This window comes from Mustela nivalis (genome assembly GCF_964662115.1).
Source record: "Mustela nivalis genome assembly, chromosome: 8".
In the NCBI taxonomy this organism is placed as follows: Eukaryota; Metazoa; Chordata; class Mammalia; order Carnivora; family Mustelidae; genus Mustela; species Mustela nivalis.
The window spans coordinates 72,497,457-72,524,109 of record NC_139027.1 but is presented as its reverse complement, the minus strand read 5'-3'; the positions used below and the strand labels follow the sequence as shown (position 1 = coordinate 72,524,109).

Below are 26,653 nucleotides of genomic sequence, written 5' to 3'. Positions count from 1 at the left end.
AATGAAGTCAAACTTATAATGAAACCTTTAATTCTCCAACTGTAGCCTACAAAACAGCCTGCATTCAACTCACTTATGGTGCTTATTAAAGATGCATATCCTGGTCCCCATTATATTATATTACATTATATTTACTCAATCTGGGTGATTTTTTTATACCTAAAGATTTCATTCATTTATTTGACAGAGAAAGAAGAGAAAGAGAGAAGCACAAGCAGGGGGAACAGCAGGCACAGGGAGAGGGAGAAGTAGGCTCCCTGCTGAGCAGAGAGCCTGACATTGTGCTCCATCCCAGGACCCTGGGATCACGACCCAAGATGAAGGCAGATACTTAACTGACTGAGCTACTCAGGTACCCCTAATCTGGGTGACTTTTATGCACAATGATAATTGAGAACTACTGGATTAGATCTTACTGCCATCAAAGATTACACCAATTCCCTAAGGACTACATCTTCTCTACATGCACATATTATTAGATTCATTAATTTACAGAATATTGCATACTGATTTTAAAATGTGCTGAAATTTCTTTTAAAGTTTTTTTTTTCTTTTTTAAAGATTTTATTTATTTATTTGACAGAGAGAGATCACAAGTAGGCAGAGAGGCAGGCAGAGAGAGAGAGAGGAGGAAGCAGGCTCCCTGCTGAGCAGAGAGCCCGATGCAGGACTCGATCCCGGGACCCTGAGATCATGTCCTGAGCCGAGGGCAGCGGCCTAACCCACTGAGCCACCCAGGCGCCCCCTGAAATTTCTTTTAAACCTGTATTCTTTAATTCACCTAGTCTGGTGATGAGAAAATCCAGCAACTTATTTGAAATTTAACTGATAAGGAGCACATGGCTGGCTTAGGTGGTAGAACATGTGACTCTTGATCTCTGGATTTTGAGTTGGAGCCTCCCAACAGGTATTCAGAGATTACTTAAAAATAATTATCTTTTAATAAAAAAGGACGAAAGAAAAAAGAAATTAAACTGATATTAAGTCAGTTTTTCTATTAAGAATAAATGTTCTTACCATGCCATGATCAAATGTGAACACACCAACATCACGTCCATGATGGATATGATTCCGTCTAATAATTGGGTTTCCATGATTTTTAACCCAAATCCCAGCTAAAGCATTATTGGAAATTTCATTATCCTCATATATTCCCTACAACAATTAATCAGAAGTAGGTATTAACAGAAGTTAAAAAAAAACCCAACTTTTAGAAAGAAAAAACCTGTAAAAGTTAAAAATACCTGTGCATGATCTGTTATATAAAGTCCAACATTTTCACAGTCGCTGATGTTACAGTGTTTGATAGTGGGACATGCTCCTTGACCACTAACACATACTGCAGAGCCAACTGTAAGAAAAATTATTTATTTAAAAACCTACTGGGCAACAACACAATGACTCATTTTATAATAAAACATAAGGGAAACACACTAACCTGTACATGTACTTCGGATAATACAGTGATCAATAATAGGGCTACAGTTTACCGTAATCTCTAAGCAGTGGTGTGCATTATGGTGTTGAGCAGATTTGTCGTCAGGATTAAACTGAAAAGTAGAAATTTTGTTTGAAATTCTGTATGAACCACTGCCTTAAATGATCTAAACATATATATATTCTAACTCTTAAAATTCCTTACCCTTATTGTCATATATCCAACATAAGCATCCTCAGAACCTTCCATAAAGACGAAGGTTGAATCTCTAGTGTTTTCAATAATAACTTTATCTGCTACTTTTCCAGGTGCTGTGGGGAAGATATTTTAAAACATATTATCTTTATTTTTTTTAAATCACATTATTTATCAGATGAAATTCAAATAAAATTCAATTTTGGGGGTAAGATTTTATTTATTTATTTGACAGAGAGAGAGTGAGCGAGCACGAGAAAGAAGGAACACGAACAGGAGTGCGGTAGAGAGAAGCAAACTCCTGGCTGAGCAGGGAGCTGGATGTGGGGCTTGATCCCAGAACCCTGGGATCATGACCTGAGCCAAAGGGAGCTGCTTAATGACTTAGCCACCCAAGCACCCCTAAAATTCAATTTTTTTTTTTTTCTAAAATTCAATTTTTTAATTAGTAAAAATACTCTGTCATAAAACTAATAATACATGGGGTGCCTGGATGGCTAAGTGGGTTAAAGCCTCTGCCTTCCGCTCAGGTCATGATCCCAGGGTATGGGATTGAGCCCCACTCAGGTGCTCTGCTCAGCAGGGAGCCTGCTTCCTCCTCTATCTCTGTCTGTTTCTCTGCCTACTTGTGATCTGTCAAATAAATAAAATCTTTAAAAAGAAAAAAACAAAACTAATAATACAGAAACTTTTTTATTGTTTTTAAGGCTGGGTACTTTTTTGAGTGGGGCTTATTTTCATTTTTTAAAAAAAAATTTCAACTGAAGTATAGTTGACATATTAGCTTTAAATGTAAAACATAGCAACTTGACAACTGTATACATTACAAAATGCTCACTATGGTTAAGTCTCTGTCATCATTCAAATTTATTATTATTTTTTTAAAGATTTATTTACTTAAGAGACAAAGAGAACATGTCCAAGTGGGGAGGGGGCAGAGAGAAGAAGAGAATCCTCAAGACTCCCCGCTGGGCTCAGAACCCCGAGGATCCTGAGGATCATGGCCTGAGCCAAAATCAAGAGTCAGACACCAACGAAGTGACACACCTGGGCACCCTGTTATTATAATATTACTGATTATATTCCCCATGCTATACTTTTCCTCCTCTGACATTTATCTTATAACTGCAAGTTTGCACTTCTTAATCCCCTTCACCTTTTTCGCCCATCTGCCCACCCATCTCCCTCCTGCAAGCCACCTATATGTTCTGTATGAGTCTGTTTCTTTTTCATAGTTGTTTTTTAGATTCAACATGTAAGTGAAGTCACTTGCTACTTCTTTCTCTGCCTTGTTTTATTTAGCATGATATGGAGAGGGAGCTTTAAAAAAAAATACTAGTACTGAGTAGGTAAAAATAATGATCATTTTATGAGGTAACTATGTTTCACTGACTTCACTACAGGCAGTCATATTTAATGTGAGTATTCTTTGACTACCATCATACTCAAATTCATGTATAACAATATATATTTCTTAAGATTTTATTTATTTGATAGAGAGACAGAGAAGACAAGTAGGCAGAGCAGGAGGCAGAGAGAGAGGGGGAAGCAGGCTCCCTGCTGAGCAGAGAGCCTGATGTGGGGCTCGATCTGGGATCATGACCCGAGCCAAAGGCAGAGGCTTAACTCACTGAGCCACCAGGTGCGCCAACAATACTTCTAATAATGTTTAAACTTCTAATAGTATTTTTTATCAAATACAATGACATACTAAAAAATGGTTACACTTCCAGCAGCACCAGAAAAACAGTTCAGGGAAAGGAAAGGAGAAGGGGATGATGAGTGGGTAGAGAAAGAGAGAAATGTCCTAATTTAAACTTATTTTCAGTACTGGCCCTGATTTGGAAATCTGATAACTGCTTTGGAAATTTGATACTACAAATCACTAAGTAAGATTTTCTATACCTTCTTCCCCTTTTCTCTGTGGTGGAAATGGGGGAGGGAAGCAGAAGGGGCAGTAAATGCAAATTTTAATAGCAAGTAATAATTACTAGCTATCTTAAGATGGTCCATGTACTGTGTCCTTAAAAAAATCAATACAAATCTTAAAATGACTGATCAGTCCTCAACAACTATTTCAGTACCTTTATTCTTAGAAACTTGACTATACAAATAGTTTTGAGGGGTGCCTGGGTGGCTCAGTGCGTTGGGCCTCTGCCTTTGGCTCAAGTCATGATCTCAGAGTCCTGGGATCAACCCCCTATCGGGCTCTCTGCTTGGCGCGGAGCCTGCTTCCCCCTCTCTCTCTGCTTGCGATCTGTCAAGTAAATAAGTAAAATCTTAAAAAAAAATAGCTTTGAGCCACTATGAAAAAATTTACCAAGGACATCTGTTTCATTAAAAACAGCAATAGAAACAGTAACCATATTTATTTTCAAATGAAAGATAAAACAAGTAACTTTCTTTCCTTACTGAATAACTAAGGCCCTGGGCAAACTACAGATATCAAGATACACATCTTAAAAAAAAAGAAAAAGAAACTGAGGCGTCTGGGTGCTTCAGTCAGGCGTCCAGCTCTTGATTTTGGCTCAGGTCATGATCTTAGGGTTGTGAGATTGAGCCCCTACTTCAGATTCTCTCTCTCCCTCTACCCCCCAACCATCTCTCTATCTCTCTCTTAAAACAAAATGGGGGAAAAAAAAAAAGATACATCTGTAATTTCTGAACCCTCACCTTTTTTTTGAACCCTCATGTTTTCACTGCAAGAGGTAATATTCCTATTCTTTTCTAACCATCAAGCTATTATAAATGTTCACCTGGATTTTAAGTCCATTTAAAAAAACCCATCATGTAAAAAATACATTAAAATTTTAATGACAATGCATTTCAGTATACCTGCACCAATCATGGTGATTGGAGATTCAATATATATCCATTCATCAGTGTATATTCCAGAATGAACAAAGATAAGTCCATCAAAATGAGCTTCTTGTACCCCACCAAGGGCATCTTCAATTGTATCATAATACTAGAAAAAAATAAAAGTGTCAGCACAGAACTGAAAGATTACCATTTTAAGTCTTATAAAAATACAAATCAAACATACCAACATATTTTCTCTTCCTTTATATCTTGCAGGATTACTGTAGAAATGTTCAGCAAATCCTGGCTTTACATGTGCACCTTTATACTAAAATGTTAAAAAAACAAAAAACAAAAAACAAAAACCAGAAACAAACATTGACTACTAATGTAAACATATTCTAAATTAATACTGTATACTTTTTATTAAATACTGAAAACAATTATCAATTATTCTAACTAATTTTCTATTGCACAGTACAATTAAAATCTGAAACAGCTTATGACTTAATATCCAGTAAGAAAGGACAAAATTTGTTAATCTCAGCACTACTGATATTTTGGGACAGTAATTCTTTGTTGGGGGTTGTTCTATGCATCACTGTAAGATGTTAAGCAGCATCCCTGGCCTCTACCCACTAGATATCAGTAGAATCCTCTTTTCCTGTGTGACAACAAAAAATGTTTCCAGACATTGCCAAATGTTCCCTGTGGAGCAAAATCACCCCCAGTTGAGAACTACTCATAAAGGACCATATAAAAATTAAAACAACTACTGAACACTAATAATTTAAGAAAGGTTCAAACAGACCCATAAAAAGTGTAACTGCTCTCACTGCTTATTGCCACTGCTTAAATTATTAATAAATACATTAGTAGTTAAAGAATTGTTGAACATTTGGTTGACTGGTTATTTTCACTGGCCTGAAACCTATTCTTGAGTTTAATTTTTTTTAAAAGAAACTTTTATTTATGAATATAAATCAGTATGTGCTATTTATAGTTCATACCAACTGCTGGAAACTCTCTTTCCAGGGATTTGGGTGTTCATATTCTTCTGGATTAATCTGGTAGAATTTGCCAGGTTCAGGATGCATCATAGGGCGAGTATATTCAAAAACTTCCATGTATAATCGTTTCCTGTTGGAGGAAAGGAATGAAAGATTTCTTCATAAAAAGTACTTTAAACAACTAAAAAATTACCTGATGCTTCAAAAACATGTAAGAATCTAAAAAGGCAAAATTTTAACTGTAAAATAGTTTTTTGCTAAAACAATGTAACTACATATAATAAAAAATAGTCCATTTCCCAAAATAAAGTGTCAATTCTTCAAAATTTATTTAGGGGGGAAAAAAGGCCACCCATACTGTGAAAGGCTCAAAAACAGTTATTATTAAAAGAATGGCTTTCATGGGACGCCTGGGTGGCTCAGTTGGTTAGGCAGCTGCCTTCGGCTCAGGTCATGATCCCAGCATCCTGGGATCGAGTCCCACATCGGGCTCCTTGCTTGGCAGGGAGCCTGCTTCTCCCTCTGCCTCTGCCTGCCATTCTGTCTGCCTGTGCTCGCTCTCTCTCCCTCTCTCTCTGACAAATAAATAAATTAAAAAAAAAAAAAAAAAAGAATGGCTTTCAATAGAATACTTTGGGCTCTTCATATATATATTTTTAAAGATTTTATTTATTTATTTGAAAGAGACAGTGAGAGAGAGCATGAGAGGGTAAAAGGTGAGAGGGAGAAGCAGACTCTCCATGGAGCTAGGAGCCTGATGCATAAATCGATCACTCTGGGATCATGAGCTGAGCTGAAGGGAGCTGCTTAACCAACTGAGCCACCCAGGCACCCAACTCTTCATGTATCTTCAGTTTATTTACATCCTGTTATCAAAAACCATTAAATCTCAGAAATGTAGTCATAGGAACTATTATCACTTCCTGTACAAAACAGTGTTTCCTTCCAGTCTTGTTATCTATAGATAGTTTCATTTATTAGAATTGTGATTATATAACATCTAAAATGTTGTATTCTGCTCTTTTCAAAAACTTTTTTAGAACACAGCATTTTCCCATGTTACTAACAACTCTGTAAAAATTACTGTTAAATGCCTTTATTACCACCCTTCAAGTAGAAATTACATTGTTAGTACATTCCCATATTGCTGGACATTTAGATTATTTCTAATTTCCTCCCACTAATAACCATGCTATTACAAAAAATTTGGACCTAAGGCAAAAAAATTTCCAGACGTGGAGTAATGTACGCCAAAGGGCATGCATATTTTAAGGTTCATGAATACAACTGTCAAGCTATTTTCCAGAAGTGATGTATCAAAATTTACTTTCACAGTAAACTATCAGACTGAATTACCTGTTTTAAATTAGACATAGTTCTGTTTCTAAAAAGCTTAAATTTAGATGAAAAACATTTCCCACAACCACTCAGTTGCTAGTCAACTGATAAGTAGCACAGAAAGTACTTCATTTATTATTTTATAAATGCTGCTTGGACCAACCACCTACATTGTGATAAACAGGTAACTTGGAATTTATAAGCGTTCTAATTTTATTCCAACTAGAACGACCAACTCGCTATTTCAACTTCCCTACCATCTTTTAGCATTTGGGTTGGCAAATAATATATCTCAAGATAATAAAATAAAATTTCACTTACCACAAAATTGGATCATTAGCAAGCTCACTGAAGCGTTTACACACACAAGCGGCTCTACAAAGATCCTGTTCCAGCAAGTAAGAGAAGATTTTTAGAACCACTTCATCTGGTAGTTTCTCCTGAAGATACTGTTCAGCGGGTGCTGCTATAAAGAGATTAGCGAACAGAATATAACAGTCTATTTGTTGTGCTAGCAACAAGTTTCTCACTATTTAAAGAACATAATTTTCATTTTATCTAATCAATAGATTTTTTGATGACAATCATTTTATAAACATTTTGCTTTGATAAATAACACACACATTAACGTTCTTCTGTCCTAACTTAAGTATTCTTTCTTTTAGCTGTTACGTACCATTTCAGAAACTGGTTAATAAAATGTACTTTTAAGCAATAAAGTCAAAAAAAGAGTGAGAGCTCAGGGTTCTCATGCTTATTCTATAATATCATCTTCTCAATTCCAAATGCACCACTAAAATATATTTAATTTTTTGGTATCCAACAAAATTAAAAAGATTTAACACAACCCGTAGTGTTCTCAAAGGAAATACCTGACAGATCTTGTGATTTTCCAGATACTCTTGCGCGTTTTGCACGATGACCAAAGTTTTCTGTAGTTGAAGTTGAGGCACCCTTCAAAAACAAAATGAAAACTAATTAAGCAAATATTTTTATCATACACATAAGCATTGTTTTTTTTAAAAAATGGTGACATTTCCCTTTCTAACAATTCTCTCATTACTAAAAGAAAAGCAGTTACTTTTAATTTACCTCCATACTGCTCTTTGTAGGACAGGCTGTTCTTTTTGGCAAAAGAGTTTTTCTACGAAGTTGGTATGGACTATTTTGTGCACCAGGACCTGATTCTTCAGCAACCATATCTGCAGGTACATCATCATCTGTTATAAACAAAAGCAACACGAAAAATGACACCCATTTAAACAAAAAACAAAAAACTCTAAGATGCAATATGCTTTTAAGAAACTTCATAAATGTTTTAGGGGGAGAGGAGGTAGATACGACTTTTTTTTTTAACCTGAGAGAGGGGGAGAGATAACAAGGGATAATGACATGGGGCGGGGGTGGTGGCAGGCAGAGGGAGAAGCTGGCTCCCTACTCAGCAGGGAGCCCTATGTGGGGCTTGATCCCAGGACTCTGGGATCATGACCTGAGCTGAAGGTAGATGCTTAACCAACTGAATCACCCAGGTGCCCTGAGATATAACGTTTATATATAATCCCAGCCAACTGGGGTGCACCCATGGCTCAGTAGGTAAGCGGCTGCCTTCCGCTCAGGTCATGATCCCAGGGTCCTGGGATCAAGCCCCACATAGGGCTCCCTGCTGAGTAGGGAGCCAGCTTCTCCCTTTCCTTCTTCCCCTGTTTGTACTCTCTCTCTGTCAAATAAATAAAATTCCAGCCAACTGGATAAACATCTCAAAGAAATGCTGGACTTCATTTCTTACTTCACAATAAATTTCAAAGTAGAACATATATATACATATATATTTATTTTTTTTTTAATTTATTGATTTATTTGAGAGTGAGTGAATGAGCAGGGGGAGGGGCAGAGGGAGAGAGAATCCTGAAGTGGACTCTGAGTACAGAGCCCAAGACAGGGCTGGATCCTAGGACCCCAAGATTACGACCTGAGCTGAAATCAAAAGCCAGCTGCTGAAACCAAAAGTCAGCGGCTGAAATCAAAAGTTAGCCGCCCAAATGACTGAGCCACCCAGGTGCCCCAGAACATGTATAAATACAAAAAAGTCAAATCAATAAAAGAAAATGAAAATTATTTTTTATAGTGTTAAAGTGGAGAAGACATATAACACAAATTTTGGAAGGCATTTAAAAAAAGGTGAGGAGCATGTTCACTTGACGATGGGAATGGAAGACTTCCTACCACAATGGTTACAGTCCAAGTGGGGGTGGAAACGGTAGTCTTGCAAGAGGTGTCAGAATCAAAGCAGGGTGAGGAGAGTGTCCATAGAGAGGGACAGCTCAGTGCAGGGTATCAGACATCAAGTAGGACGAAAAGGTTATCTATGCAGACAGTGAGAAGAGCAGACTCTCAAGAAGAGTAAGAGAAGTTTGTGGGGTGTAGGTAGGTGGGAGAGAGGCCTAAAATGGAGAGTCAGAGCAAGAGTAGGGAGAGAAGGACATCACAAAGAAGAAGGGATGGTGGAACTAGAAGACTGGCTGAATACAATAGGGGGATTTGTCAAATAATTAAAGAGAGTAATGGAAGCCCGCATCACTTCTGGCTTATATAACCTAAATGTAAAGATATATAACGTAAATCTAATTTGAAGAAACTTCAGACAAACTTAAATTTTTTCTAATTTGCTTTAATTACCTTCAAAACTGTCAAAGTCTTGAAAGTCAAGCAAAGTCTAAGGAACTGTTCCAGGATGAAGAACACAGAAAAGGTAAAGCAACTAAATGCAACATATGGTTCTGAACTGGATCCTTTTGCTAAAAAGTTGCTCTTAGGACAATCAGTGAAACTTGAATGGGGGTCAAAGGATTAGAAGGCAGCAATGTGTCAATGTTAATTTTCTGATTTTAACAGCTGTAGTACAGTGATTTAGAGTTTCTTTTTTCTTTTTTTTTTGGTAGAAAATACACACTAAAGCGTTAGAAGGCAGGCTGGGACAAGAAACTGGCCAATTCTGAAAGGCAATCTAAAGGAAAAGAACCTTCCTTGTACTGTACTTTTACTCTTCTTCTAAGTATAAATAGTACAAAAAAAAAAAAACTAATAGATTTAAGTAATATAAAAAAAGGTTTTAAAATTCTGCTTAGAAACACTGTAAACATAATTAAAGGAGCAACATAATAAGAAAAAAATATTTGCAATACATATCATAGAAAACTAATTTCCTTATTATATCTGCATGTCTATGAATTGGTGTGGAAAAGATGAATAATCCAATAGAGAATTAGGCCAAGGATAAAAAAAGACAACTCAGAATCAAGTTTAAATGCTAATAAAAACTACAATGAGATTTTTTATGTAGCAGGCTATCAAAGATCAAAAAGTATGATCACATTCTAGTATCATCAAAGGATAATATGAGGGGGAAAAAGTTTCTAATTGCTTTAAGGACAGCAATTTGGAAGAGTCATTATTACTTAGCGTTTCCATTTCTGGGAATTGATTCTGTAACTATATTCACGCATGTGGGCCAAGTACTACACACATGTGGGCAAAGTACTACGTACCAGGATATTTACTATAGTACTGTTTATAATATTGTAGAATAACAATCAAAATGTTCATTAGTAACTATTAAATAAATTCAACAGACTATTATGTGGTCTAGACAAATAGACAAAATATAAAGCAGTTCTATACAGACTGATAAGGAACTGCTGCTAATATATAGTAAGTATTAAAACCCAAAATATACAGCACAATGTGTTTAGTGTGTGTGTTTTGAAGCTACATAAATATGCTTATAAATACATATATTTACTAAAATATGTAAATTCCATGATGGCAGGAAGCTAACTTGAAGAGGCTCCTACTGGCCAAAGATGGGATAATTTGAGCATCCATAAGAATAAATGAACTCAAAAAAATGTATTTAAATCCATGAGTAATGACACTTTAAAAAAAATGTAAAAAACAGGAAGTAAACATTTATTCTTCCTCTCTTATATAAATTGAGCCACGAGGTAATCAAGTATTAGCTGAGATGAAGTTTCTCTAGAAAAACATTTCACTAATAAATGAAGAAATAATAAAAATCAGCAATCTTTAAAGTTAATGGATTTAACCGCTGAAAATCAATAGCTCCTAATATCACAAAAAGAAAAACAACCAGACATAACTGATTTCCTGATGAAAGAACACAACAGCACTCACCAAGTTTTGCCAAAATACCTAATCTGAAAATGATCAAACATGTAAGAAACTCTAAATGGTCAAACTGTTAACAGTTTCAACAAATAAACTGCATGGGCAAAACAGTGAGGAAGAAATAAATCTAAAGCATACTGCTTGAGAACGTATGCTCTGTTATTAAAATTATAACAAAAAAAAACAAAAAAAATCATAAAACTACTTCTTTGTGAGGGAAAGAAAAGGATTATAATTGGAATGGGCACTCAAAAGGTATTGCAGTGGCCAGCAAAGTTCTATTCCTTGACCTGTTGGTATTAAAATACCAACTTTAGAAATAATTCAATGCCTTAATAATGATTCAATAACCTCTTTGTCTGTTTTATTAGGAGTTTCTCTACCTGGCTGTATTTTACAATAACAAAGATGTTTTTTAAAATGTGGGGTTTAAAGCAGTGTAATATTAAAAAAGAGAGGTTTTTACCCAATAGCAGACCTTGGGCTTAATTTGTTTAATTAGGCTTAATTTTTAAGCCTAACTTCTCTCATCTACTAAAGACAACAGTATCTTGTAATTCACAGGGCGGCTGAAGGGATTTAAATAGAGTAACACATGCAAAACACTCAGCAGTGTGCCTGGCTTATTTGAGTGTTCGATAAATGTTTTTGCTATTATTTCATTTAAATATTATTCTACTAACACCACTTTCAAATGAAACTTGGAAAACCAAGCAAGTTTTCTATGAACCATACTGTACCCAATGTGATATGCCTATTTGTGGTTTCATCCCTTTATAGTTTAGTATGTGGTTAATTTGTTTCGTGTGTGCTTGAATGGAACATCTACGTTCTATTTTTTAAAGTTTAAACACATCTAAAAGATCAAGTCTGTTAACTGTGTTGTTCACAAAATTCATGTGTTTACTTTTGTTGGGGATGGTGGTAGTGATGATCTGATTTATTAGCTTCTGAATAAAACGTGTGAAAATCTCTCACTATATCTGTAGGTAGTCTTTTATTTGTAATATGTAAAATTTTGCTTTGTACACTTTATTACTTACTTCTGGTAAATTATTTCATCATTAAGCAATGGTTCTCTTTATCCTTAATAATGCTTTGCCTTAAAAATCTATTTTTCCCTGAGGGCTGCCTAGATGGCTCAGTCAGTTGGTTAAGTGTCCAACTCTTAGTTTCAGCTCAGGTCATGATATTGTGTTGTGAGCCTGAGCTCCAAGCTGGGCTCCAAGCTGTGTGTGGAGCCTGCCTGAGATTCTCTATCCCCTTCTGCTCCTGCTCTCTAATAAATAAATAAAATAAAATAAATCTATTTTTGCCTGATAGTATTTTCCTAACAGCTTTTTGTTGTATTTTATGTCAGCCTAGTATTTTTCAATCTTGTATTTTCAACTTTTTACTTTTAGATTACATTTTAGATTTAGTTCTTAACCATTTGTTGCTAGATTTTCTTTCCTTTTTTTTAAAAAAAGATTTTGGGGACTCCAAGCATCTGCCTTCAGCTTAGGTCATGTTCCTGGGGTCCTAGGTCCTAGGTCCAGGACTCAGTCCTGCACTGGACTCCTTGCTCAATGGGGAGAGCCTGCTTCTCCCTCTGCCTACCATTCCCCCTCTTGTGCTCTGCCAAATAAACAAACAAACAAATAAATAAATATCTTTATTATTTATTTATTTATTTATTCAAAAGATTTTATTTATTTATTTGACAGAGAGATCACAAGTAGGCAGAAAGGCAGGCAGAGAGAGAGAGAAAGAGAGAGGAGGAAGCAGGCTCCCCGCTGAGCAGAGAGCCCGATGCAGAGCTCGATCCCAGTACTCTGAGATCATGAACTGAGCCGAAGGTAGCGGCTTAACCCACTGAGCCACCCAGGTGCCCCGAAAATCTTTTATTTTTTAAAAGATTTTATTTATTTATTTGACAGAGAGATAGATCACAAATAGGCAGAGAGGCAGGCTTCTGAAAGTTGATTTTTCTTTTTTCAAGTCTTACTGTTTCTTTTTAAAATAGGCCTATTATATCATCATGCCTCATCTCCCTTTTTAAAATTCTTTTTTTTTTTTTTTTAAGATTTTATTTATTTATCAGAGAGAGAGAGAGAGAGGGTGAGAACAAGCACAGGCAGAAAGAATGGCAGGCAGAGGCAGAGGGAGAAGCAGGCTCCCCGCCGAGCAAGGAGTCCGATGTGGGACTCGATTCCAGGACGCTGGGATCATGACCTGAGCCGAAGGCAGCTGCTTAACCAACTGAGCCACCCAGGCGTCCCTCCCTTTTTAAAATTCTTTTAAAATTTTACACAAGCTTACTTTATATTCTTTTTTAGATTATCACTGGTCACTTAAGTTTTTGCACAATTACAGACTCTGTTTCAGGTTCTAGGCCGTATGCCTGGGTTTTAGTGCTAGCTCTGTTTTGAAAAGAACCAAGACCACGTATCTCCGATCCCTATATATGCACTAAAACTCCGCCCTAGATCCCTTAGGAGATATATCCCAGGACCAAAAGATCTCTGCACTATTTTATACAGTAGCACCAACTCCCACTTACTGCTTTGATTTGACTTCTCTCAATTCTGGTTTCCTTCTCTTCTTTCCTTCTCTAGAGCTTAGCTATGTATTTACAGTTTTGCTCTTGTTTTGTGTTACATTTCTGTATGTTTGTAGTGTGTATGCATGTGGGGATGATTTATCTTTATCAGCTTGGTTTATAATGTTGCAGGCAGTTTCTGTAATACTCAGAAGAATATTCTCAAAACTTTTCATCCTTTACAATGCTCTCTCTCTCACCCCACTCCAATTCCTACTTAAAATCTATAGATCTTATTATTAGAGATACCTACCTCACTCACCCACCCCAGAATCCTTTCCTTCTCACCATCAACACAACAAATATTAAAGACTGAAAAGGAAGGAATTAAGAGGTACTAATGGAAAGAAAAGGTGTTAGTTAACTCAGCTGCAACATGAAGTTCACACCAAACAAATACACGAAACTACATAATTTGAATTGTATAATGCCACCATAACCTCAATTTCCCATTTGTAAACACTGTCCTGTACTGAAGCACTCAAAGCTCAGTTCTAGAAGAAATGTATTAAATTCTTACTTGCGCTGAGGTAAAGAATCTATGCTAAATTTCTATACAGTTCTCATAATAAGTTACCACTGATTGTTCTAATAAAGTGCTAGAATGTATTTAAAAATGTGGTTATTCTGAAAAGATCACTTGGCCACTATTTTAAGAAGAAGCAAAGGAGAAGGATTTAAAAAAAAATCTAGTCATTAGTGTTCTTTTTATTTTCTGAATTCCTGTAGAATTGTATAATAATTTGTAATATTGTATGTCATAGCTGCCTTATCTTGTTACTTATTTTTTTGGTTTATGCCGTATTTTCCTAACAAAAATACAAGCCCTGAGGGCAAGGCCTCCTTTTAAATTTTTTTAAGATTTATTTATTTGAGAGACAGCAAAGGAGGGGCCGAGGGAGGAGAGAATCTCAAACAGACTTTCTGCTGAATAGAGTTCTGACATAGGGTTGGACACGGGGATCAATCCCAGGACCCTGGTATCACGACCTGAGCCAAAATCAAGAACACTTAACCGACTGAGCCACTCAGGTGCACCAAAGCCTCTTGTTTATATTCTTCCGCAGTGTCTACTTTGTTGTCCATTAAGTACTCAATAAATGTGGATTCACATCTAAGGAGAATACTTTAGTTTTATTCAATTCAAGGAATCTTTCCTAGGAACCATCACTAGCAGTGAACTATGATGACCTTACATACTACTTTACAGAAAACAAAAACATGGACAGGTACTGCCTTCATTTCCTTCTACCTCCAACTCCATACGCTCATTTACATGCACATCCATTATTTTGTTCCCTGCTGTAATTATGGAGAAGCATTCCCCAAGATAGATTTGGCACATATGAAGCAAGCAAACAGAAAACTGTTAAATAAATGAGACAATGAATAAAATGAATGGTTAATGTTAACTGTCAAACTAGCTCTAATCCAAGAATCAAGAAATCATAAAGTATAGTTATGGGTTTGTTCCAACAACAAAGTCTAAAAGTAAGTCCTCAAAATAACAATTTGTTAATTTATTTTAACTTTTAGTTTCACCTTTACATCTAATATTAGAATGCCAATATTTAGATGCCAAGCTGTAATCTAAGACTAATAAAAAATAATTCTCAATACCAAAAATGCTCAATTTCAACCATAACTTAAGAAAATGTAATTTTCAGTTAGGAAACACTCAGCCAGCGATATCTAAGTAGAAAGAGAATGTGATCCATGTAATTTTTTAAGTTATTTATTTTTTTAGTAATCTCTATATCCAGTGTAGGGCCGGAACTCATGACCCAGGGGTCAAGTGTTACAGGCTCTCAGGGACATCTGGGTGGCTCAGTCAGTTAAGCATCTGCTTTTGGCTCAGGTCATGATTTCAGGGTCCTGGAACGAGAACATCACATCAGGCTCCTTGCTGAGCATGAAGCCTGCTTCTCCCTATGCCCTTACTCCTGCTTATGCTATCTGACAAATAAATAAATAAAATCTTTCAAAAAAAATAAATAAAATGCTCTTTGAAATCTATCTATCTAGTCACATGCTCTTTTAACTGAGCCAGCCAGGCACCTGCACATATGGCATTTTTAATTTATTTCTTAATATTCTCATAGCTATATTTTAAAAAATCAGGGATAAATATACACTTTTATTAAGACCTTATCAGTGCTCTAGGGCACCTTGGCTGGCTCAGTGAGCAGACCACACGACGCTTGATCTCAGGGTTGTGAGTGTGAGCCCCACTATAGGTGTAGAGTTACTCAAAACAACAACAAAAAACCCTTTTCAGTGCTCTAAAAGATAGTACCATGCAATTTAAAGGGATGCTATACAAATACACACACACGTTTCCATTTTGTAATTCTTTTTAGGTTTTACTGTAAACCCTATACAAATACACCAGAGTCTTCACTATTAATAGGAGCTAAGGTTTAAGTAAAGCTGTCTAGAAAATAAGCACACTTCTTTAACGAAAAAATAATCTTTGAACTCCAGGACACTAAATATGATCAAAATTTTGTAGTAGGATTCATTTCAACAAAAGAACAGACTTAATATACATTCTGAAGCTAGATGAACACCTTAATTTTTATATACTTAACTATCTTAAAGGCTTACAAAAAACTACTACTATGTACTACTGCACATACTACTGCTTGGCTGGGGCTCAAAGTCCTTTAGGTTATATAGTAACCTGAAGTTAGAGTTTATGGAATTTAATTTATAATAGTTTTTTTCTCCACAAATATTATACATATTCCACATTACTTACCCATAGCCACAGATGAGATTGGAAACTTAAGCAAATCTGTGCTAGTAACTGTGTGTTTAGAAACAGCTCCCAGTCTCACGTTGTAAAGAACCACACTTGACAACTGTTTCTAACACAGTTGGGAACTACCACAGCTTTTTCCAACTACTAAAAAAGATCCACTGAATAAACGGAAATGAAGACAAATTTCATTTTAAATGTTTTTTAACTTAAATGTTTTACCTAAATTTTTTTCTTCAATATTTTAAGGTAGGGAATCCAGAAATAAAGTCATAATAAAACACTGCTTTTTAAAAGCATGACTTGCTATAATCAGGTGTTTCTAACCATATACTTAGAAACTTTAAAAACTATAATATTCAAAATACTATTACATACTTACATTAATGTATTCAGTTATTATTTACACACATACATTTCTGCTAAACTTCCACTACAACATCAACTATAGGGATTATCTAAGACTGGTCAAAGAAAATATATCTATACACTGACCACTGAATAATAATCTTTAGAAGTCACTTCCTTGATATTATAAAAACTTACTGAAAACCCAAACAGGACTTCATTTTGAAAGAAGAAATTTAGACCAACTCATTCTAAACTGACTGACAGGGGTGCCTGGGCGGCTCAGTAGGTTCGTGTCCAATTCCTGATTTCAGCTCAGGTCGTGATCTCAGGGTGGTAAAATCCAGCCCCAAGTGGAACCCCACTTCGGGCTCTGTGCACTCAGTGGGGAGTCCACTTGAGATTCTCTCCCTCTGCCCTTCCCCTGCTCATGCTCTCTCTCAAATATAAAATAAATCTTAAAAAAAATTAAAATAAACTGCCTGATATAAAGTATGTTCAACAAATATTTGCTGAATAAATGAAGATTAAATGAATGAATGTGCCACACACGAGATGAGTTACTGGTGAAAGAGAGCAACCATTAATTCTTTGAATGTTTAGGAGAATTCACCAGTGGAGTAGTCTGATCCTGGACTTTTGTTCACTGGGAGTTTTCTGATTAGTGATTCAACCTCCTTACTAGTAATTCATCTGTTCAGATTTTCTACTTCATCATGATTTAGTATTGATTCAGGCTGTATATTTCTAAAAATTTATCCATTTCTTCTAGGTTGTCCAATTTGTTGGCAAGTAACTATTCTAATCTCTTCCAATCCTAACAACAACAACAACAACAAATCTCTTCTAATCCTTTGTATTTCTGTGCTATCAGTTGTAACATTTCCTATCTCTGATTTTATTTGAGCCCTTACTCCTCCTTCTTGGTGAGGCTAGCTAAAGGTCTGTCAATTTTATCTTTTTATTTTTTTCAAGATTTTATTTATTTATTTGATAGAGACAGAGAGAACACAAGCAGGGAGGAAGGGCAAGGGAGAAGCAGGCTCCCTGCTGAGCAGGAAGCCTGATGCAGGAGCCTTGATCCCAGGACTCTGGGATCATGACCTGAGCTGAAGACAGACACCTAACTGACTGAGCCACCCTGTCAATTTTACTTTTTAAAAAAACCAGTTCTTAGTTTTCTTAATCTCTTCTGTTATCTTTTTTGTCTCTATTTTATTGATTTCTGCTCTAATCTTTGTTATTTCCTTCCTTGTACTAACTTTGGACTTCATTTGTTGCTTTTTCACTTCCTTGAGGTATAAAGTTAGATTGTTTTAGACTTCTCTTATCTAAAGAGGCAGGCATTTATTGCCACAAACTTCCCTCTCTGAACTGCTTGTGCTGCATCCCATAAATCTGTCATATTTCCATTTTCATTTGTTTCAAGGCATTTTTAAAAATTTCTTTGATCCACTGGTTGTTCAGCAGCATACTGTTTAATATCCACAAATTCAGGGGCGCCTGGGTGGCTCAGTGGGTTGGGCCGCTGCCTTCGGCTCAGGTCATGATCTCAGGGTCCTGGGATCGAGTCCCGCATCGGGCTCTCTGCTCAGCAGGGAGCCTGCTTCCCTCTCTCTCTCTGTCTGCCTCTCTGTCTACTTGTGATCTCTGTCTGTCAAATAAATAAATAAAATCTTAAAAAAAAAAAAATATCCACAAATTCATGAATTCTCCAGTCTTTTTGTAAAAACCATTTTCTAGTTTCACACTACTATGGTGGGAAAAGATGCCTGATATTATTTCAATCCTCTATTAAGATTTGTTTTGTGGGGACACCTGGGTGGCTCAGTGGGTTCAGCTTCTGCCTTTGGCTCAGGTTATCTCAGGGTCCTGGGATCGAGCCTCACATTTCAGCAGGGAGCCTGCTCCCCCCCCCCACCCCCGTCTGCTGCTCTAGCAACTTGTGATCTCTCTCTCTCTCTCTCTGTCAAATAAATAAATAAATAAATATTTTAAAAAAAGAAAAAAGAAAAAAAGATTTGTTTTGTGACCGTAGAGACCCTTCATCTCACAAAACAAACTGAGGGTTGCTGGGAGGAGGTGGGTAGGACAGGGTGGTTGGGTTATGGACATTGGGGAGGGTATGGGCTACGGTGAGTGCTATGAAGTGTGTAAACCTGGTGATTCACAGACCTGTACCCCTGGGGCTAATAATACATTGTATATTAAAAAAATAAAAAATTTTTAAAAAGTAAAGAGAAAAAAAATTTTGCTTTAGTAAAAATGGCAAGAAATTTTGTACAATAAACACCTAATATTTATCACAGAAAAAAAATAAAAAGATTTGTTTTGTGGCCTGACATACCTATTTTGGAAAAGTAGTCTCTTACAAGGCAGCATACTCACAGGTCTTCTTCCTTTCATGATGGGTTCTTATTGTTATATTCTACCAAACATTCAAAGAAGAACTGTCTTTCTCAAGCTCTTTCAAAAACAGAAGAGGAGAAAACTTCCAAACTCATTTTACATTACCCTGATAGCAAACATTACTCTGATAGCAAAAACAGATAAGGATGCCACAAGAAAAGAAAATTATAGGCCAATATCCCTGATGAACTTAAATATCAGGGAACTGAATTCCACAATACATTAAGGGATCATACACCCTGATCAAGTGGGATTTTTCCAGGAATGCAGGATGGCTCAACAGCTGCACATCAGTCAATGAGATATACCACATTAACAAAATAAAGGATAAAAATCAGATGATCAACTCAACAGATGAAGAAAGAGCATGTGAAAAATTCAACATCCATGCATGATAAAAACTCTCAAAAGTGTGAGTATAGAGGAAACATACCTCAACAGAGTAAAGGCCATATACAACAAGCCCACAGCTAACATACTCAAGGGTGAAAAGCTAAAAGCTCTTCCTCTAAAACCAGGAAAAACACCAGTTATCTCACTCTTTCTACTTTTATTCAACATAGTATTGGAAATCCTAGCCATCAGGCAGGACAAATAAAGGCATCCAAATTGGAAAGGAAGAAGTAATGCTGTCACTATTTACAGACAACATTATGTTATATATAGAAGACTCTAAAGCCATAAAAAAACTGTTAGAATAAATTCAGTAAAGTTGCAGGATACAAAATCAATACACAAAAAGATGCTGCATACATTAAGAATGAACTATTACAAAATTAAAACAAGAAAAAAGAAGAAACATCTTGGGGTTGTGGGATCAAGTGCTGTCAGACTCTGTGTTCAGCGTGAAGCCTGCTTGAGATTCTCTCCCTCTTCCTCTCTTCCTCCCACTCGTGCTTTCTCTCTAAAATAAATAAAACTTAAAAAGAGAATTTTTTTAGGGAGAAGGGGTGGGGTTATGGACATTGGGGAGGGTATGTGCTTTGGTGAGTGCTGTGAAGTGTATAAACCTGGTGATTCACAGACCCGTCCCCCTGGGGATAAAAATATATATTTATAAAAAATAAAAAATTTAAAAAAAGAGAGAATTTTTTAAAAAGTCCAATTTACAAAAGCATCAAAAAGAATTAAATACCCAGGAATAAATTTAATGAAGGAGGTAAGAGACCTGCATATTGAAAACTGTAGGACATTAGTTTAAAACAAAAAAAAACTGAAGAAAAACTGAAGACGACACAAATAAATGGAAAGCTAGTCTGTGCTCATGGATTGGAAAAATTAACACTGTTAAAAGTGTCCACACTACCCAAAGCAATATATAGATTTAATGCAATCCCTCTCATAATCTCAATGGCATTTTTCACAGAAATAGAACAAACAACTCTAAAATTTTTATGGAGGCATAAAATCCCCTGCTGGATTTTTTTTTTAATTAAAGATTTTATTTATTTATTTTACAAAAAGAGAGAGGTCACAAGTAGGCAGAGAAGCAGGCAGAGACGGGGTGGGGGTGGTAGTGGTGGGACGGGGGTGGTGGTGGTGGTGGTGGTGGTGGTGGTGGTGGTGGTGGTGGAAAGCAGGCTCCCTGCTGAGCAGAGAACCTGATGCGGGCCTGAATCCAGGACCCTGAGATCATGACCTGAGCCAAAGGCAGAAGCTTAACCCACTAAGCCACCCAGGCATCCCACTGCCTGATTCCTGAGAGAGGAGAACAAAGCTAAAGGTATCATACTCCCTGATTTCAAACTTTATTACAAAGATAAAGTAATTAAAACAGTATTGTATTGGAATAAAAAGACACAAAGATCAACAGAAAGCCCAGAAATAAACCCACACATATAAGGCCAATTAATTTATGACAAAGGAGCTTAGAATATAAAATGGGGAAAGGACAGGCTCTTCAATAAATGATGTTGGAAAAACTAGACAGCTTGTATGCAAAAGAATGAAACTGGACTATGCATAATCTTATACTGGACACAAAAATAAACTCAAATGGATTAAAAACTTGAAACCATTGCAACTCCTAGAAGAAAACATAGGTAGTAAACTCCTTGACAGAGGTCCTGGCAATGATTTTTGGATCTGACACCAAAAGCAAAAATAAACAAGTGGGACTACCTCAAACTAAAAAGCTTCTACACAGCAAAGGGAGCTATCAACAAAATGAAAAGGCAACCTACTCAATAGAATAAAATATCTGCAAATCATGTATCTGATAAAGGGCTAATAGTACAAAACATAAAAGAACTCCTACAACTGAAAAGCAAAACAAAAATGAAGCCCAAATAATTCCAATTCAAAAATGGAATTTTTGAATTAAATATTGATTAAAACAGACATTTCCCCAAACACTTATTAAGGGCAACAGGTACATGAAAAGATGTTAACATTACTAATAATTAGGAGATGCAAATAAAGACCACATGAGGGGAGCACCTGGGTGGCTCAGTCAGTTAAGTGTTTGACCCTTGATTTCAGCTCAGATCATGATCTCAGGGCCATGGGATTGAGCCCCCTGTCAGACTCTGCAGTCAGCAGGGAATCTGCCTGAGATTCTTTCCCTCTACCTCTCTTCTTTCTTCCCTGCTTGCTTGCTCTCTCTAAAATAAAGAAATAAATAAAAACGCACAATGAGGTATCACTCATACCTGATACAATGGCTATTATCAAAAAGACTAGAAATAACAAGTGGTGGTGAGGATGCAGAGAAAAGGGACCCCTCGTGCACTTCTGGTGGGAATGTAAACTGGTACAGCCACTACAGAAAACAGTATAGAGGCTCCTGAAAAAACTAAGATTAGAACTACTATATGATCCAATAATTCCACTTCTGGGTATTATCTGAAGAACAGAAGAAACACTAACAAAGAAGATATACATACTCCCCCCATCCAATGTTCACTGCAGCATTATTTACAATAGCCAATATACGGAAACAACCTAAATGTTCACTGACTGAAGAATAGATAAAGAAACTGTGGTATATACACACGATGGAATATTATTCAGTCATAAAAAAGAATGAAGTTGTGCCATTTGATAACACAGATAAATCTTGGGGGCATTAATGCTAAGTGAAATAAGTCAGATGAAGAAAGAACCACCACTGTATGATTTCTCTTACATGTGGAATCTAAAACAAAAACAAAAAACTCCATAACATAAAAACAAAAAAAAAACTTCCAAAAGCCAAACTCATAAATACAAAGAACAGATTGATAGTTGCTAGAAGGCATGGCACAGGTGGGAGGTAGGAGAAATGGATAAACTGTTTTTCATTTTTAATGTCTAAATAAGTTTAAAAATAAATACAATTTTAATTGGGGGGGGAGAATGGGGGGGCACCTAGGTGGCACAGTCAAGTGTCTGCCTTTGGCTCAGGTCATGATCTCAAGAGTCCTGGGATTGAATGCCATGTCGGGCTCCCTGCTCAGTGGGGAGTCTGCTTCTCCCTCTGCCTCTGCTGCTCTCCATGCTTGTGCTTGCTCTGTTGCTCTCTCTCAAATAAATATATAAAATATAAAAAAGAAAAAGAAAAAAGAAAGACGGAGAAAGGGGGGAGAGGAAGGAAGGAAAGAAGAAAGGAAATGGACCTGAAGAAAGTAGCTCCAAAGTTGTTGACAACTGTAAAAAGCGGGGGGGGGGGGGGGGGGGGGGGGGGGGAGAGACAGAGCAGCCAATAGAATATTGTATTTGCCCTCCAGAAATTTAGGAGACAACTAAACAGGCAATAACACAGTATGTCACATGCTGTAATAGGGATAAGCAAAAAGTACTATGGAAATATGCAAGAGTATCTAACCAGTAAGATGATATTGGGGTATTAATGAAGACTTTTTGAAGAAAGTCCACGCTGAGATGAGGAACAGAACAGAACAGAAAGAATAATGTCTGTCAAGACCTAAAAATGCCCACCTCCAGTATAGGTCTCAAGGAACTACCTGTCACTCCATATGGCTGTATCATGTAGCAGGGCCAGATTATGAAAGGTGCAATAAACACCTCAAAGAATTTAGATCTTATTTTGAATGACAAGGATAGCCACTGAAGGTTTCTCGGCAGAACAGTGGAAGTTCTGATTTTAGAAAAATTACCGGAACAGTGTAAAAATAATTAGAAATGGATGGCACTGATGGTGGGAGACCAGTTTAAGAGGCTATGGTGGTAATACAACTGAGATAAACATGGCTTGAACTATGGTAATAAACAGGGAAGAAGTGAATAGATTTGAGATATACATATAAGGTAAATTCATAAAACTTGATGACTGAATGGGTATGAGTGAGGCGAGGACACAGCCAGGAATAATACTGATTTGAGCAATCCAATGGATGTACCAATGGTGTCATGTACCAAGGCAGGATCTCTGTGGGCAAACCACTAATGGGGAGGAGGAGAAAAAAGATGAGTTCAGGTTTGGGTTTTGAGTTTTGAGGTACTGCCCGTCACTCAAGTGGAGATTCTCAACAAACTCAAGATCCAGTGAGTAATTCAGAGACAGAGAATTTTATCACTCTGTAAATATACTACAGGAGAGGTGGAGAGTCACTAAGTATAGATTACCTATCATTATTAAAATACTATGATGTAATAGAGGTGCTTCATAGCAATGTGCTATCCAATCCTTGAGAAAAAGCTATACATAAAATTATCAAACACCATATACAAAAAATATCTGTGGGCCCAGAACTGGAAAGAATTCATAATTCTAGCTTGATGAAAAATAAAAGAAAACCTCCAACTGACACCTACTAAATCAAGGCTTAACATCCTTTGAGAATAGCTTAGCTTTATTTTCATTCTTTCCTGTTGCATATCACATTCCGTTTTCCTAAGACATTTTCTCCCACTGCTCTCAGGAAAAGGAGAAGTATGGAATAGCCCCACCCCAAAAATGAAACATTTACATTTTTTCCAGTTTTATACTTTCCATATTTCCTAAATTGAAAAAATTCATAAAGTAATGCAATCATTTTTCTGTTTTATCAAACAGGAAAAAATTCCTTATAAAGTTAGTAACTTTCATAAATTTTAAGCAGCTTTAAGTTCATTGGACACTATTATTCAAAGCTAGCATTACATCTAGAGTAGAAGCTGATAGGACCAGAGAATCAAGGGTTAAGGTCAGAATGACCATGCCTCAAATCAACATTTAAGGCAAACCTAATTAATTAGAGGCTAATCTAGGATTCATATAAGTCAGCAATTTAAAAAAAACAGTTTTCTTCTAATGAATCTAAAGATCTGCCAGAGTAACTTGATCCTATAGGAAGCCAGACATACAAATAACTGAAGCACTATAATAAACACCATTTATTTATTAAAAAAATACATTTATTTATTTATTTGACAGACAGAGATCACAAGTAGGCAGAGAGGCAGGCAGAGAGAGAGGAAGGGAAGCAGGCTCCCCGCTGAGCAGAAAGCCCGATGCGGGCCTCTATCCCAGGACCCTGTGATCATGACCTGAGCGGAAGGCAGAGGCTTTAACCCACTGAGCCACCCAGGCGCCCAATAAGCACCATTTAAAGGAACACACAAAGTTTTAGAAAAATATAAAATAGGGCACTGTGATCATATGCATATAATCATATGCACACAGCTTAAAAGAAAACAATTTAGCTTGTCCCTATTTTTATTTTCACATTAAATTCAGAAATGTTCAGAAATGCTTTTATTAATTTAGTTTTACAGAGAAAGAATAGCCAAGACGAGGGGAGTAAAGTATGAAGTTCAAAATAAGAATAAGACTGGGGTGCCTGGGTGGCTCAGTCATTAAGCGTCTGCCTTCAGCTCAGGTCATGATCCCAGGGTACTGGGATTGAGCTCCACATTGGGCTCCCTGCTCCGTGGGAAGCCTGCTTCTCCCTCTCCTGCTGCTCCTCCTGCTTGTGTTCCCTCTCTTGTTGTGTCTCTCTCTGTCAAATAAATAAACAAAATCTTAAAAAAAAAAAAAATAAGAATAAGACTACTATAGTCTAACAAGCATTAAATGTTTAACCTGTGTTGTTAACTCAAAAAAGAAACTATTTTTCTAAAAGAAAGAAAATGGACCTCATGGAGAGGTAGGAAGGCTGAACATCATCAGTTCTCTTTCTTTCACGGTTCAAAGTTAGACCATAATTTCTGGAACTGTAAGATTTCTAGATATGTTTTACAGATCAAGAGATTACCTGACAGTAAAGATATAATGATACTATTTTATTGAGAGAGCACCCAAGGCCCATTAAGTTCAGTGAACTGCCAAAGGTTAGAAAGTAAGTGGTAGCAAAGTAAGTTTTAGATCAATGGACTCCAAGTACTCCATTGTACTCCAAAACTAGCTCAAGTAGTTAGTTATGTAATATGGATGTCTCAAAAGTTTATAATACAAATGATGACAATAATAGTAACTGGACTAAGAGTGGTAGTAGTAGTAGCAATTCCACTACTGCTACTAGTGTACCTAACACTGAACACTTACATGTGGCAAGCACTACTGTTCCAAATGTTTTATATATACACAGGCACACTTCGGAAATGTACAGGTTTGGCTCCAGACCATTGCAGTTAAGTGAGTATCACAATAAAGCAAATCAAATGAATTTCTGGTTTCCTAGTGCATGTAAAAGTTATGTTTATACTATATTATATTAAGCATTATGTCTAAAAAAAAAATCTTAATTTAAAAAATCTTTTATTGCTAAAAATTGCTAACAATTACCTGAGCTTTCAGCAAATCCTAATCACTGATCATAGATCATTACTATAAAAATGATAATGATGAAGTCTGACATATATCAAGAGTTACCAAAACATTACACACAGACAGAAATGAGCAAATGCTGTTACTATATATATATATATATATATATCCCTGACAGACCTGGATCAGTGCACGGTGTTGCCACAAACCATCAATTTGCAAAAAGTGCAATATCTATGATACACAATAAAGTAAAGGGCAATAGAACAAGGTATTCCTGTATTAAGTCACTGAATCACTGTATCAACTCTATGAGGAACATATTCGTAGTTTGTAAATAAGGAAACTAGGCAAGGAGAGGTTAACTATCTTGCCCAAAATCACAATAGTATTAAGTAGTAGAGGCAGAATTCGAACTCAGTCTAGCTCAAGAGCCCCGTACTCATAGCCACTGTATTATCTAAATATAAATTAGTCTTGCTAAATACTACTGGATACAGAAGTATTTAGCATATAGAACACTATGAAATAAAACATATTCTTTTAAAAATGTTTATAGAATTTTTTAAAAGTCTATTTTCACATCTTATTTTATTAAAAGCATTAACAAGTTAACATTTTAACACCAGAACATATACATTAGACCCTTTATTTTCATAATGGGCATCTCCTTAGATCTTGCTATATCACAAGTATCAGTAATATTTGGGTATAACATATCCAAATGATTAGGGATACAGGTTGTGAAAAAACTGGCTCTTGGTTAGAATCTTGGCTTAGTAGCTAGCTGTGCAATCTTGGGATGGGTTCCTTAATCTGTCTGATTCTCAGTGCAACCATAAAACAGAAATAAAAGTGCCTACCTTATAAAATGTTGTGAACATCAATACAATACCTT

General features: G+C 36.3%; 1 protein-coding gene across 2 annotated transcripts in view; it reads right to left on the bottom strand.

The window, feature by feature from the left end:
* FBXO11 (F-box protein 11) overlaps positions 1–26,653 on the bottom strand; it is an 88,707-nt gene that overhangs the window by 18,825 nt on the left and 43,229 nt on the right. Inside the window, exons 2-11 of one of the 2 annotated variants that reach the window (XM_082746786.1) lie at positions 7,876–8,003; positions 7,656–7,737; positions 7,105–7,249; positions 5,446–5,575; positions 4,680–4,763; positions 4,469–4,601; positions 1,643–1,749; positions 1,439–1,550; positions 1,245–1,351; positions 1,018–1,155 (exon numbers count right to left, since the gene is read on the bottom strand). In XM_082746786.1, the coding sequence (XP_082602912.1) occupies positions 1,018–1,155; positions 1,245–1,351; positions 1,439–1,550; positions 1,643–1,749; positions 4,469–4,601; positions 4,680–4,763; positions 5,446–5,575; positions 7,105–7,249; positions 7,656–7,737; positions 7,876–8,003 (1,166 nt within the window). The remainder of the gene's footprint in view (positions 1–1,017; positions 1,156–1,244; positions 1,352–1,438; positions 1,551–1,642; positions 1,750–4,468; positions 4,602–4,679; positions 4,764–5,445; positions 5,576–7,104; positions 7,250–7,655; positions 7,738–7,875; positions 8,004–26,653) is intronic. The other variant, XM_082746787.1, reaches the window with a different exon arrangement.